Source organism: Phlebotomus papatasi, chromosome 3, assembly GCF_024763615.1.
Source record: "Phlebotomus papatasi isolate M1 chromosome 3, Ppap_2.1, whole genome shotgun sequence".
Classification (NCBI taxonomy): domain Eukaryota; kingdom Metazoa; phylum Arthropoda; class Insecta; order Diptera; family Psychodidae; genus Phlebotomus; species Phlebotomus papatasi.
Window position 1 is genome coordinate 52,320,859 of NC_077224.1, and position 14,006 is coordinate 52,334,864.

At 32.3% G+C, this 14,006-nt stretch overlaps 2 protein-coding genes across 7 annotated transcripts in view; one reads left to right on the forward strand and one right to left on the reverse strand.

The window, feature by feature from the left end:
- The window catches only part of LOC129807238 (cytosolic purine 5'-nucleotidase), a 28,299-nt gene extending 26,589 nt beyond the window's left edge, over positions 1–1,710 (forward strand). For all 6 annotated transcript variants that reach the window (XM_055856381.1, XM_055856379.1, XM_055856380.1 and 3 more), the window contains one exon: positions 497–1,710. In XM_055856381.1, the coding sequence (XP_055712356.1) occupies positions 497–619 (123 nt within the window). In that variant the 3' untranslated portion in view covers positions 620–1,710. The remainder of the gene's footprint in view (positions 1–496) is intronic.
- Positions 1,676–12,421, reverse strand: LOC129807237 (transferrin). Its single transcript, XM_055856377.1, has 4 exons — positions 12,138–12,421; positions 6,915–7,965; positions 5,592–6,117; positions 1,676–1,940 (listed from the first exon to the last, which is right to left on the reverse strand). The coding sequence occupies exons 1-4, from the start codon at positions 12,220–12,222 to the stop codon at positions 1,698–1,700; spliced, it is 1,905 nt and encodes a 634-aa protein (XP_055712352.1). The 5' UTR covers positions 12,223–12,421; the 3' UTR covers positions 1,676–1,697.
- Between the last annotated feature and the right edge of the window lie 1,585 nt (positions 12,422–14,006).

The window sequence follows — 14,006 nt, forward strand, 5'->3', positions numbered from 1 at the left end:
TTTTTCATCATTTTGACAACAATCGACTTCTGAGACAGGAAGGTAGCGCCAGTAAAATCGTGGCAAACGATCGAATTTAGCGCGCTCTTCGGATTTTTTTTTTGATAAAATCAAAAAATCGTTCGTCAATCCTTGATTAAAATCATTTAAAAATCATTGAGAATCATTTAAGGCAAAATTGGGTTCTTAGAACTATATTTCTCCACTTCCTCTAACTTTTAGCAGAGACACTTCTGGAGAATCAAACTCCAGCTGTGACTGCACCCATCCCAGCATACAGTGGGATTTATCTTTTAGTCGAGACATATTCAGATAAGGGAAATAAGAAAGAAAACTCTTTTATGAACAGGCGGATTCAATCATTTAAGTATTTTCAAAACTTTTTTAAGTATTTCCTTTCGCTTGGGCGCAAAATGATAATAATTAATTAGGAAATTAATTAAATATTTTAAGTAACTTGAAAAAACTAACTTTCTTGCATTGATTTCTCAAATAGCTCTCTGGATTCAATGATGAGGCAACAGTTCCCCACACCAGACCCGAAACTCCAAGATCAGTTACTCACAATCACGATGAAGATTTCACAGATGAGGAGAGTGACAGCAATAAGGGGCAATAAAGCACTGTTTATCTATAGGATTGTTAACATTATATAGGAAATTGCTTCCACAAATATTAAAAAAAAAATGCTCCAATTAAGTAAGTATATATAAAAATGAGAGGAAAATATAATTCACTAAAATTTGAAACGCTTTGTACAAAATGAGAGAAATAGACGGAATTTTTGTGTTAGTTGAAATTCCTTCAGTTATTTTTTTGTTGATTAAATAGAAATTACTTGTAAAAAATTTAGGGGGAAGAATAAAACAATTTATCAGGGATTCCGAATAAAGCACTGCGATGAACTTGAAAATCTTATGTTGTGGTTCAAGTGAAGTCAAATAGTGCATGTCTATTTTTTATTCAGTGTCAGCGACTGAATTTCTTAAACGATTCAAATGCTAAACTTGTTGATATAGAATTAATTATATATACATCTCTCTCTCTCACTTTATCTTACACCTTAACGCGTTCTTCCAATTTCAAACTAATGCGACATACTCTGTAGAAAATGTCTAGAAATTTATTAATTGATTGTCTCAACAAAGTTTTAAAAAAAAACACTTGCAGTGCTTTTTGCATTATCTTTCTGCTTAAGAAAAATGGTCGATAGTAAAACAAGAGTCGTAAAGTTTTCCTAACAAATGAGTCATTTGCAATTAATTATTCACTTCAAGTTTTAATTTATTATTCTGTAACTTACTGTTTTTAAAGCTGAGTAAGACAACGGTGAAATGAACCACTGATTAATTTTATATTCGCGATATTGAGATTTTAAAGTACTTTTTACCGTGCATATTTTTTAATATGAATATTTTTTGATAAATTTTATTTTCCAAATAATTAAAAAAAAAACTTTTATTTAACCAAATTAAAACCCTTTTATTGGCCAAAGCGATTAAATTATCTCCCAAATATTTAAAATATATCCTGTTTTTTTTTTATTTTTTAATTAATTATGAGAAATAAATTGTGGATGCAATAGAAATGTTTTGTAAATTTTGAACTTTTGCACAATAGAAAAGTTGATAATAGAAAAATAATATCATTGTCCTGTAAAAGAAAAACATATTGATTGCAATGAAAAATAACATTTATTAATTATTGCAACGGAGTTTGTTGTAGTGAGCTTCGTCAAAAGTTGGAATGAAGTTAGACGAAGTGATCAACTTTACAGCGTTATCACTGAAAATCACATTCTTAAATCCTGGCTCAAACTCTCCAAACATCTCAAAGACGTCCTCATTTTGTGCATTTTTCCCAAATTGCGTTGCAGCAGCTGTTAAACTATGAATGATTCCATCCAGGATATTTGAACTTACGCCACTTCGAACAAATACCTAAAAAAGCAATTTTAAAAATTCAGAAAATAATATCTCTACTAAGGTGAAATTCGTGAACCTAACCAGACAAAATAGCTAAGAGATAGGCTCATATAATGAGATCATTATGAGATTAGATGTGACACTTTTATTTCAATTTAAATCTATATAAAAATAGGTTATTAAAGATTTTGAAAATTCTAGTAATTAAATTTAGCTTTTTAGCTAACGCCTAAAATTTTAAACACACTTTTTTCTCAAAATTAATTTTTTAAAGTCAGTGTTTTATATCCTTAAGTGGAAGTGGGGCTCCTTTGAATTGGGGCATCTTTGAAATTGGTTCTTTTCAACTATTTTAAAGTGGAATTGAGCCTTATCATGATAAGGTCTAGTTTGGTTTCAAAATACCAGAAAAAAAACTAATTTTAAAGCTATCCCTATTCAAAGGTGCCCCACTTCCCCTATTTCATATTTTCACGTCTCATGTTGCATATTTCAAGTCTCATGTTTCATATTTCGCATTTCATGTTTATTATTTCATGTTTTATCTTTTGTTTCTCGCCAGTTAAATCATCATTTGTCGTAACTTTTTTTGAGAACTTTTTAGGAGACGAAATTTTAAGTTCATCTTTATTTTTCTTAAAAATTAACGCTGAATGAGATATTTTTGAATCAAAATAAAAAGTATTACTAATAAACTGTATGTTAGCTTGAGAAAATAATTTATAAAATGATTTAAAAGCTGAGATATAGAGACATTATGTTAAAAGAAACACAATAAAATATAATCATAACTTCCATTATTTACAAAGCCGTAAGTTCAACGTATGAGGGATTTTAGAAGTTACAATAAATTGTCAAAATGAAAAATAATTGAATTATTTTAGTACAGTACTGTCTCTCTATATGCACAGCTTTTGTGTCGGTTGCATTCAAAATCAATTTGTTTACATTTTGACAAAGTACTAAAGAAAATTATTTTCTTCGTAACTAATTTTTCTTGTTTTTAATTTTCTTAATTTTATTTTTTCTGTCTCATATTATATTTAAAATAACACGGGAAAATCTAGAACAATAAAAAAATGATAATTTATTAAAAGAAAGAAAAAAACCGTTGGGAATTTCAAAAAAAGTTGTGCATATTCAGAGAGAGAACTGTCAAAAAAAGTACCCAAACTGTGCATATAGCGAGACAGCACTGTAATAACAGACGCCATTATTAGATTAAATTAACAAATTAAACTATTAAATTTTGTGTGACGCTTGTTTAGTTTTGAATTTATGACAGAAAATTTGTATGTATTTTTTTTAATATTTATTTAAAATGATTTACTTCGGTATTATTCACACTGTCTTTGAATATTTGACTTTGAATGGCCTTTGAATATTTGAAAAAGTACGTGAATGCCTCATTAAGAAACATAACAATTTTCCCGCAAATTGTAAACCAAACAAGTAAACTAAGAAAGTTACGGCCAATGCTGATTCGAGAAAATTTTTTATGGAAAAGACAATAGGCAAAACAGTCCAACTTTTCGCCACGAATGGGACCTATACCATAGAATAGGTCTTGGCAAAACAAAGAACTTTTCTTCTGATTATTAACCCAAAAAGTATGAAGAAAAAACACTAAAGCATGAAACATAATGCTTAAAAAGTGCCTTAAATTATGTTACAAAACTCCTTTTTTCTCAGTAAAGTAAAGGTTTATCTTAGGTTGTTGATGGAACGAGGATTTAAGGACGTGGAAGAAGGAGTAAAGGAGGACTTAAGGAAAAGTTGTCTAAAACACCTCATAACACTATACTATATCTCTTAATTTTCCTTTGATTTTAGAGATTTTTTTTCATAAATCCTTTAATATCATACAAATTCATGAAATGGATTGAGAAGGGACATATTTGCTATACAGAAATATTTTCCTCGGAAAAATAGTCAAGGTCTGCGAAAATCGTAGGGTTCTAAAAGATACCGTTATCCATGAATTTTAATTAATAAATTCAAAGTAAAAGCATTCTCATAAACCTATTATACTCTGAACTTTTTGTTAAAAATTTCTTGTAAACGGAATCTTTTCCGACCTTATGGTCTTCGGCAACATTAATTATTTTTTGAAAGAGAATATTTTCGTAAAGAAAAAACTTGTCACACGTAATCCTTTTCGTAGAATTATAGAATATTATGGTTTTATTAGAGAAATCTGAAAAGTCAGAGGGAAAATGAAGAGATAAGAATAAGATTTATTTATGAAAAATGTTTATTGAGTTCTCCCCTGAAACTTTTGGTAATTATGATGTAAGGTGTTTGAGAAAAAAACAAATCTTAGAAAATAATTCTACCCAAGGGGTAACTCATACTGAGAAACCCTCGTCAATTGTCCGAGAAACGCTTCGCGAAACCCGAGAAACCCAAAAATTGCATCGCGAAACCCGAGAAACCCACTTTTTGCATCGCGAAACCCGAGAAACCAGAAACCCTTGTCAGAAAAAATGGAAATGAGTTACCCCTTGATTCTACCACTTTCTTAGGAACGTTAACCTTAAATTCGGAAATTTGACATGATGGACTACAAATTTCTTCGGAAGATATGTAAATCCATACAAATGACTCCGAAAATATTAATGGTTTCCCTTCACATGAAATAAGTTTTCATTTTGTTGCACTGCTATGCTCAACGGCTATAAAAAGCAATTAGTTTGAATAAGGAACTACCGGATAGAGTGGTCAAAGCTTGAACCTAAAAATAAATATTTAGAAATTTAGTCGTACGTCGACCTTAAACCGAAGTTGTGATTTTTCAGAAAGATATCGTTAATTACCCAAGGACTTACAGACCGTTTTTGGGGTGAACCTCAGTAATTTTGAAATCATATACCAATACTTACAAAATGGGCCTATAGTCCCATTTCTAACGAAGTATTGGATAAGTTCCCCATACATTTTTGCCCATTGTCCTGTATCGTAACTTCACCATAAATGGAAATTACGGCAACTACTGATTTAGCTGATGATTTCATGTTTCAAATGTTTCATATTTCACTTCCCATGTTTAATGTTTAAATTTAATATTTCGTGTTTTGTTTATCAATCCACTTGTAGTATCTTTAAAACTTATGAAAAAAAATATAGCACTATGATATATTAGGTACATATAAGTTTATTTAGTTGAGATTCTTTATGGGTCTGACATACCTTTCAAATCAGGAAAATGACATAAAATCAAAATTTACATTCTTTTCTTAAAAACTTTGTTTAAGTCTATCCTACTCTTTCGCACTCTTCTTTTTTTTTGAACGACACACTAAATTAAATTTAGTTCAGTGCAATTTTAAGTCCGAGAGATTGGATAGACTTAAGCAAATCTTTTGAGAAAAGAACGCGAATTTTGATTTCATGAAATTTTACCGATCTAAAAGGTGTGCCAGAGAATATCATAAAGATCTGAGAAGCTTGATTGCACCGCACCATATTAATAGCTAAGATGGCTAAGATTATGAAAGAATCACACCTAACTGAACAAATTACACTTTAAATAATATAAAAAACATTTCCGCTTTTCTTTTTAAGAAGGACAAATGTCTCGGTTTAAGATGAAATGGTATATTGTACTAGCTAATTTTGTCTGGTTGTCTAATGAATTTAATTTCTGATAAAAAAAGTGAAACTTACGGCAGTCGGTAGAGTAGCTTCAAAATTACAATTGCTGAATTCCTGAAGAGATTTCCTAGAAAAGTCCTGACAAACCAATTCCTGATCGTCATTGTCCTTCAAATCCCTTGCATTTACGATCTTAACGATTCCATTTTCTGTACTAACTGCATCGAGAGGACATGACGGTTGTCCTTTTTTCTCGTTGAAAAGCAGAGCAGCGTTCAAGGCTCTAGAGTCCTCTCTATTAAAGTTCAAGGTTGCCTTCTTTAGAAGATCTGTTTTTACATCTTTGTCAACAACTGCCACAAATACATCATTATCCGCAAGGGATTCATGGAGAACGGACACAAGATTGTGTTTTCTAGCTATGGCGTACTCATCCGATTTTAGAACTACCACATCAGCTTCATCATTCTGCACAGCAGAAGAGCATTCTTCAACTGTTTTCAGCAGGCACTTGAACTGGGGCCGAATATAGCGTGAAAATGCGGCTTTTTGCATAGTTTCGCACTTCTGAAGAGCAATTGTATCAGATACGCAGAATCTAGAGCGTATACAAAAAATTATTGAAAAAACCAAAGCCGATCAAATACAACAATGCAATAATTTTAATATTTTGCATTTGCTATATCATGCTAGGTTCCTTATAGCTTGGTTCAATAATATCGCAAAGACCATTCGAAGATCTTAAACGCAGGGTTGTTCCTTTACATAGTAAAAAATATTTTTTACATTTTACATGTAAAAAATATGTAAAAATGTAAAAAATACGTTAAATGTAAAAAAAGAAAATTAAGCATTTTTGAATCTTTTAAACATTTCCTGTAAGCAATTTCAATATTGATATTGCTTTCGAGGAATATCAATAAAACATTCCTGGGAAATGCACAAAATTTAGCACAACTTAAGCTCAAAATGATTTCACTTGCATGTAATACACTAATAGCTTCAACACGAAAATGTTAAAATTGCAAATAAAGAACGCACAGTTGCAGCACAAAACGGTTAAAATTGAATATAAAATCCTCACAGCTTTCAAACGGAACGTTTAGCAATTTAGATCGTTATTACTCGAATTCTGTGCAGATTTTATTAAAAATCGATATAATATTATAATTTCTGTGTGAATTTTTGTATGTAAAATTTTTGAATGTAAAAAATTTGCCCAACTCTGCTTAAACGTCTTCCCCTTTAAACGGTTTTGCCCGGATTACAGGCGCAGAAACCAATTGAAGTCTGATTAATAAGTATTTTCGTAAGTTATTGAACCCAACTAACAAAAAATTGCATGAAAAACTCAAAATCAACGTTACAAAGTGATAACAAAAAACAATTTAGCACCTGATTGTATGATCGTAGGGACCAAGCCTTTCGATTACGTCTTTATACTGAGCCCTTGTAAGATGTTCACCAGGAAGAACAGGACTATCTTTCGTTACAACTAAATTTTTCTCATTAATTAACATCTTCTTAGCCAATTCCTTGTCCGAATAGTTCTTTCCCTCCTCATACATCAACTTCAGTTGCTCCTGTAACTTAGCGTAGCGACTACGCAGATCTCCGTTAGCCATATAGCCCTGCCATGGCCGTTGAGCCCACGTACAGGCTCGTCCTGTGACTGGACGACGACTTCCGTCCTCACAAAGATATTCATAATCATTGGCATTGGCTGTACCAGTAGCAGGAGCAGCAGGATTATTCCCAACTGGAAGGCCAAAGTACTTGTTAACGAAGATGACTTTCGTAAACGCTACATCACCTCCATTCTCCACCAAACATCGAATAGCACCATCATAGCCCGAATACTTGTCCGGGTAATCACACTGAGCAGGATTTTCACAAAGAGCACAGAGATTTGCGTACTTCTTCTTCAGTGCTCTATTGATTTCATCATCAGGTGAGTATTTTCCCACAATGCATGATTGTGTGAAGAGATTTGAAAGTCCTCTGAGTTCCTTTTCCACAGCCGGAATAGTTGGATCATTGTCCAATTTGAAAATGCCATGCTTTCGAAGTTTTGTGATCGGAACTTTGTATCCAACCGTTCTTCCATAGCCTGTATGACACGATTTCTTGCCCTGCAAATCGGCCAGAGAATTTATGGGAGAATTTTTGTGAACAAGAATGATTCCTTCGTATCTGAATTCAGCCTGTGGTTCTTCCAGTGTTCGAATTTCGGAGAAGACAGCAAAGTCCTGGTTGTTCATTTTGTAAGCCACATACATGTCCTCTGGATCAACAGCCATAAAGTCTGCCTTCCGTTTGTTCACAATATCCAAACATTCCATTCGATCTCGCCCCGGAATACATTCTATTGTAGCTTGGTCAGAGGGTTTGGACCTCATGAGATCCTCGCAGACTTTTTGCAATTTGTGCGGAACGCATATTTTATCTAAGCCCAAAAAGAATCATTTAATTTATAGCAAAATTTATAGGGAAGTTTGGCCCCTTTGAAATTGGGATTTTTCACCTATGTTTAAGTGGAACTGAGCCATATCATAATGTAATTTAGCTTCTCAATCTATTTGTGCAGCTAAATTATATCACAAGGCTCAATTTTATTTAAAAATAGATGAAAAATCCCAATTTCAAAAGTGCCCCACTGCCCCTTAGGTTCAGATCCATACATAAACGTGTATGTATTTATGCATTTTATTGCTGGAATCGCTGGAATTATTGTATTTTACTGCCCAAAATCAAAGAGACAACAATATAATCTGCATTTTTTCAATTTGTTAGAGTTCGGACTTCCAGTTTTCGGCGTCACCAAATACAAAAAACCTTTCCTAAAGATATTTTCTTTATTTTCTACCCCATTTCCTTTCACTTATAAAACCTTGGCTTTTTGTTTTTCGAAAACGGATCCTACGAATGCTTTTAGTAAAATAAACTTAATAATTTTGTAAGATCATTGAAATATAATTGCTAAGAACAATAATAGCGACCGTTCTATTACAATTTTGATAATATATTTCAAAAATTTTATCTGTCGAAGTTTAGTATCTTTGGATTGAGCAGAAGCTTACTGAATCATCCATTCAGTGATCCATAAACAAAAAATAAAAATGAGTAGGGGGAAGTGGGGCACCTTTGAAATTGGATTTTTTCACCTTTTTCTAAATAAAATTTAGCCTTATCGTGACATAATTTATCTGCACAAACTGATTGAGAAGCTAAATTACATTATAATATGGCTCAATTTTATTTAAAAATAGATGAAAAATCCCAATTTCATAGGTGCCAAACTTTCAAAGGTGCCCCACTTCCCCCTACCGATTTTGCCGAGAAAAAATAGGGGTATGTAGGGCACTTTGAAATAGGGTTTTTTCTCCTATTTTTAAATGTAACTTTGCCTTGACAATGATTTAAGGGCTTAAATTATATCGCAGTAAGTCTCTATTCCATTTTAAAACGAAACAGCTATTCGAATATTATCTTTTCACATGCTTTTCGATATATAAATTGATTGATAAATTTAAAAAAAAAAACGTTCCTAAATAGGAAATTGCTTAAGAAAAGTACGTTTTAGAATATTTTAGAATGAGTAACAAGCATACGAACGAATAAAAAGTTAATCCGAGAAAGGTAAATCATTTACGGGTGTATTATTACTGATTCACTACTGATTAAAACCGATGCAGCCGCGTTGGAAATTTCAAGATCTTTAAAAAAAATCCCGATTTAAGCAAATCAGGTGAAAAATAGGCCATCTAAAGTGGTTAAACTAGGGGCCTCTCGACATTCATTTTTTATACGTTATTACATAGAGGGACTGAAGACTAATAGCAAGTTTTTTCCTATAAAGAGAATTGTCTTATTAGTCTGATATATTTCGAAACTGTGCATTTAAAGCTATCAAAAATACATATGTATTTCATAATGTTCGCCGAAATAATACAAAACTACGAGCGGTCCAATATCTGCAAAATTTCAACAAGGAAAAGTGAAAAATAGCTCTACTTTTTATTAGGCTTGATAGACCCCTGGCTTAAACTTTTATCTTCGAAAATTCTATATTGAGAAGTTTTTCGAACATAGGTATCGAACAGTTCGAACAGGTGGAGGAGGGTACTCCGACTGCTCTCTCTTTGAGTTCAAGCAGTAATAGGGGAAAAACGCACAATTTCAAAAATGCCCCAATTCAAAGCTGCCCCAATTCCACCTAAATTGAATTACGAATTGAATTACAGACTTGTGGGAACAAGATTAGTGCGACCTGACACAGGTTTCAGGCTAAGGTCTAATCTCGTTCAAGCAAGTCCTATTTTTACTTCTTAACCCTTTAAAAACGATTGGGTCAAAATGAAATTTTTCCTACGGCCTTCTAAAGTCATATTTTCCTCTAAAGTCAGAAAAAGTTACTTTTCTGACCCTCAATTTTTGATCCTCTCATCCTGAAAGGGTTAAACTCAAAGAGCTGATCTTTTTGCAACCTGTTACCATTCTGTAGCTTAAACGGTAAAAGATATTGAATTCTGGTCTTTAGTGGCCCCTCCCTCCTTAAAAAAAAACGTCTTCTAGCTAATCTTTTGTCTAGACTAAAACAAATCTCTCATCCCCATCGAATTTCTCCAAAATCATATTTATTTCCGTATAGGGGGAAAGTACTCTCCCTTAGAACGTTCATGCCTTCGAATAATGTGAATTTCCTCTACTTTTCTTAAGAGATTTCCAAAATGATTGTCACATAATTATCAATAATTGATGATAAGCTAACCAATTTTTAATAGAAATGTTTAAGTCTCTTAGGAAAATTTAATAAAAATTCACATTATTCGAAGGTATGAACGTTCAAAGGGAGAGTACTTTCCCATATATATCAAAATTGGCCCTAAAAATTTCATCCGTTTTCCGATATCGACTGGTCAGAATATAAGTCGAATAAGTCGATGTGTTCAAAATATGTTTTGTCGGTCTTCGGGTACTTCTTGACATCCTCTACCTTCTCTGTGAATATTATACCGGAAAGTTAATTATTCTCAAAATTGTAAGGGCTTCAAATCTTCAAAATCCTATTACTCATTATGTAAAATCTCAGCTTGAAATCGCTCGCCTGTAAAGTAGGCCATTCCCGACTGATTCGTTTTATATTCTGAGCTGTCGATATGTTGTATAACTAATTCAGGTAAGTATTTCGTACATAAACAACTATGCTATAAAAATTCGTAATTTTGAAATTCAAAGGGTAAAAAAATCACTCTAGGGGGTTTATTTCTCAACTGATACGGTCATATTTGGATATTTTGGAAAGGTTTTGAAATTTCAATCGACAATGACTCGATAAAGTACCATTTCATTTGATTTCTTGAATCTAATTTTTTATTTATTCACATCCTTGTTACTCATGTCAAAACATTCTAAACTACCTATTTCTTAATCAATTTCCAATTTCGAAATGCTTTTATAAAATTTATGAATGAATTTAATTGGGGGAATGTACTCTCCCTTCGAACGTTCATTTCTTCGAATAAATATGAATTTACTTTTAGTTTTCCTAAGAGACTTACACATTTCTATTAAATATTAGATAGCTTATTATCAATTTATTATTGATAATTATGTGTAAATCTCTTAAGAAAATTAGAAGAAATTCACATTATTCGAAAGCATGAATGTTCGAATGGAGAATACATTCCCCTATTACACCATTATGTTCCTAATACGAAAAGATAATTTACGTAAAACTCTTTTTGGTGATTTTAAGCACTCCGCAAAGCTGTGGCGCTTTGTTGCTCTTTGATCAAGAAGCAGAGTCACTGAATTAAAAAATATATATCCTTATATATTTTGAAATATATGATACCCTAATTTACTATATATAATTTCAAAATTTCTTCAAAAAGTCCCGCTTCCTTATAAAATAATTGAGATTAAACCATGTAGCTAAACCTGAGTTCTCTAAAAGTAGAAAAGTATATCGAAATGGTATAAAAAGTACAAAGGGAGTTGCGTGAATTTTTCCCGAAGTTAAGGGTTCATTTTAATATTATTTTCCACGAAAAATAATTATTTCCTTTGAATTAAAATTATAACGACTTGAGACCGGAGGTTTTATCCTTTTCACCAATATTTAAATTTTCTAATCTACGAGCAATTCTGGATTCTAAAATATAATATTTTACTTTCCCTCAGAATAATAAGAATATTTGCTACCCCAAGTTTGAATTTTCAAAAAAAAAAAATCGCGTGTTATGTAATTAGAAACCATTAAACCACAAGTTTGAAAAGGCAATAACAACGCTAAACCACAAATACAATTCAAAAATGTGAACCTCAAGTGGCTTATCATAACACATAATAGATTAAGCTTAAAATTCACAACTTGTTCCTCTATTTAAATTTTTCAAAAAAATTGTAATAGAGATGTTGTTGTCCATTTTATGGTCTTATCAACTTTGATATACTTTACGTGAAGGATGTTTCAATTACTCTCTCAACTGAGATTGATTGTTGAAATAAAACAAGATTAACCACTCATTTTACAATAAAACGATGTAAATAGTCACTAAGTTGCACTTTTATCTTGGTCAAGAAAAACGATAAAAAAAATAAAGCAAAACTTACACGATTCCGCAAAGACCGGTGGAACTGAGAAGATTGTGCCCAGGGCACAAATGCACAGAACACTTCTCAGCACTCTGGCGAACATCTTAAGCGAAACTGAAACTATCTGCTGATCGTCCACACATCTTGTATTTATATGCTCGTCGAATTTCAAACAAGTTTACGTGGCAAGTTGTAGATCCGCGGAGGGATTGCCGGGGTAAGACGACTCAAAATATATAGAAAAATCCAACAACTCCACCCACAGACTGCAAAGTTTTCTATTTTATTTGGATTTCTCATTTGCAGTGTGACTCCCCGAAATTTAAAAAACTTGCGGGACACCCTGTGATATGGTCAGACTTATCTCTTAATTAGCATTCAGCTGGAGCTGTAAGAATATACATTGAATTGACCCCCAGAATGTAAACACTGCGATATTAAATGGGATTTCCCTGGAACTGAAATGTATGTCCCAATAAATCAATTTTCTAGAAATACCATATCAAGAAAAAAAAAACTTCAAGAGTCATGCTAATTTTTTTTTTTAATACTGCTGGTTATTTTAATTTTTACTGAACTAAATTATCTGTCAACTGGGAAATCTTAATTTCAGCGAAATCATTAAACAAAGGGGTAGCAAAGTGTACAATGTCCAATGCTTTGTGAAATGTTCAAACTCACGCTGTATCTCGAAAGTAATTTGCATAATTTCCGTTTATCGATTCACAGTCAATTTGAACCGGTTGATAAATTGCACAAAGGATCGCACAATTTTTTTTAAAAACTAATATTAATTGATTTTCGGATAAAAATTAGTTACCGGTTCATTTCCGATTTATAACTAATTGAAACCAGTTTAAACTTGACTGAAATTACAAGACCTTTCCAATAAGCCCAAACATGAATCCATTCAATTAAGAAATACTCTTTCTAAAAATCCTTTTTAACCTTTCACGTCTAAAAACAGGGAGAAAGTGCCCATGCTTAACCCTTTAAGGACGCTTGGGTCACCGGTGACCCAAATTGAAATTTTTCCTACGGCCACACAAAGTTGTGTTTTGCTCTAAAAAGTCGGAAAAAACGATTTTTTCTGACCCTCAATTTTTGCCCTTCTCGTCCTTAAAGGGTTAATACGATCCCAAGCTTCGTAATGGCTAAATTTTTCCTATGTTTGTCAATGAATTTGACTCATCGTACTCATATTTTAAAAACTAGGGCAAAGTGTCCAGTTTTTAATAAAATTATATTGCGGAATTAAATTTATTCAGAAACATAGGAAAAATTTAGTTATTAGGAAGAGGAAGAGTGGGCAGAAAATGAGGGGCAATGACGCGGAAGCCGACTTATGGTAGGGTTCCACAAAGGTCCTAAGTCTATCTCCAACCGTTTGGCCTGCAGAGGTAGTAACACATATAGAATCATCTGAAACGTAAAGATATGTTGACAAAAGTGGTTTCCATGGGGTGGAAAGTGGGAATTATATGGAGTGAAAAAATCTGTTTGTAGAGTTCGAGCAGTGAAAAACCGCACTAATAAGCATGAATTTGAAGATTAAAATAAATTCATAATTTATTTAACAAACCGTTTTGCAATATTAACATTATACTCTTAAAATAGTATAAATAAATATAAGTAAAATATGTTTTTGCTTTCCAAATAATTAACATATCTTTTAAATCTGCAGCAAACCGATATGCACCTAATAATAATTGAGTTCGAGTATTTCGCAAAAGCCCGGGACACTTTGTCAACTCTTTTAAAATAATATTACAGTGGGACCTCGATAGAGTCAACTAATTATTTCCAGGCCTGTTGACTCTATTAGATTCGTTGACTCTATTAGAGTCCGAAAAAAATCAGTTAAAATGTGAAATTTTGATAGAAAGT

What these genes read in the sequence shown, in the direction of transcription:
- LOC129807237 (XM_055856377.1), bottom strand. Translation starts at nt 12,222, where the DNA reads ATGTTCGCCAGAGTGCTGAGAAGTGTTCTGTGCATTTGTGCCCTGGGC. An exon ending in ACCGGTCTTTGCGGAATCGT is followed by an intron (nt 7,966 to 12,137) that starts GTAAGTTTTGCT and finishes TTTTGGGCTTAG; the next exon opens with ATAAAATATGCGTTCCGCAC. An exon ending in AAGCTACTCTACCGACTGCC is followed by an intron (nt 1,941 to 5,591) that starts GTAAGTTTCACT and finishes TTGCTTTTTTAG; the next exon opens with GTATTTGTTCGAAGTGGCGT.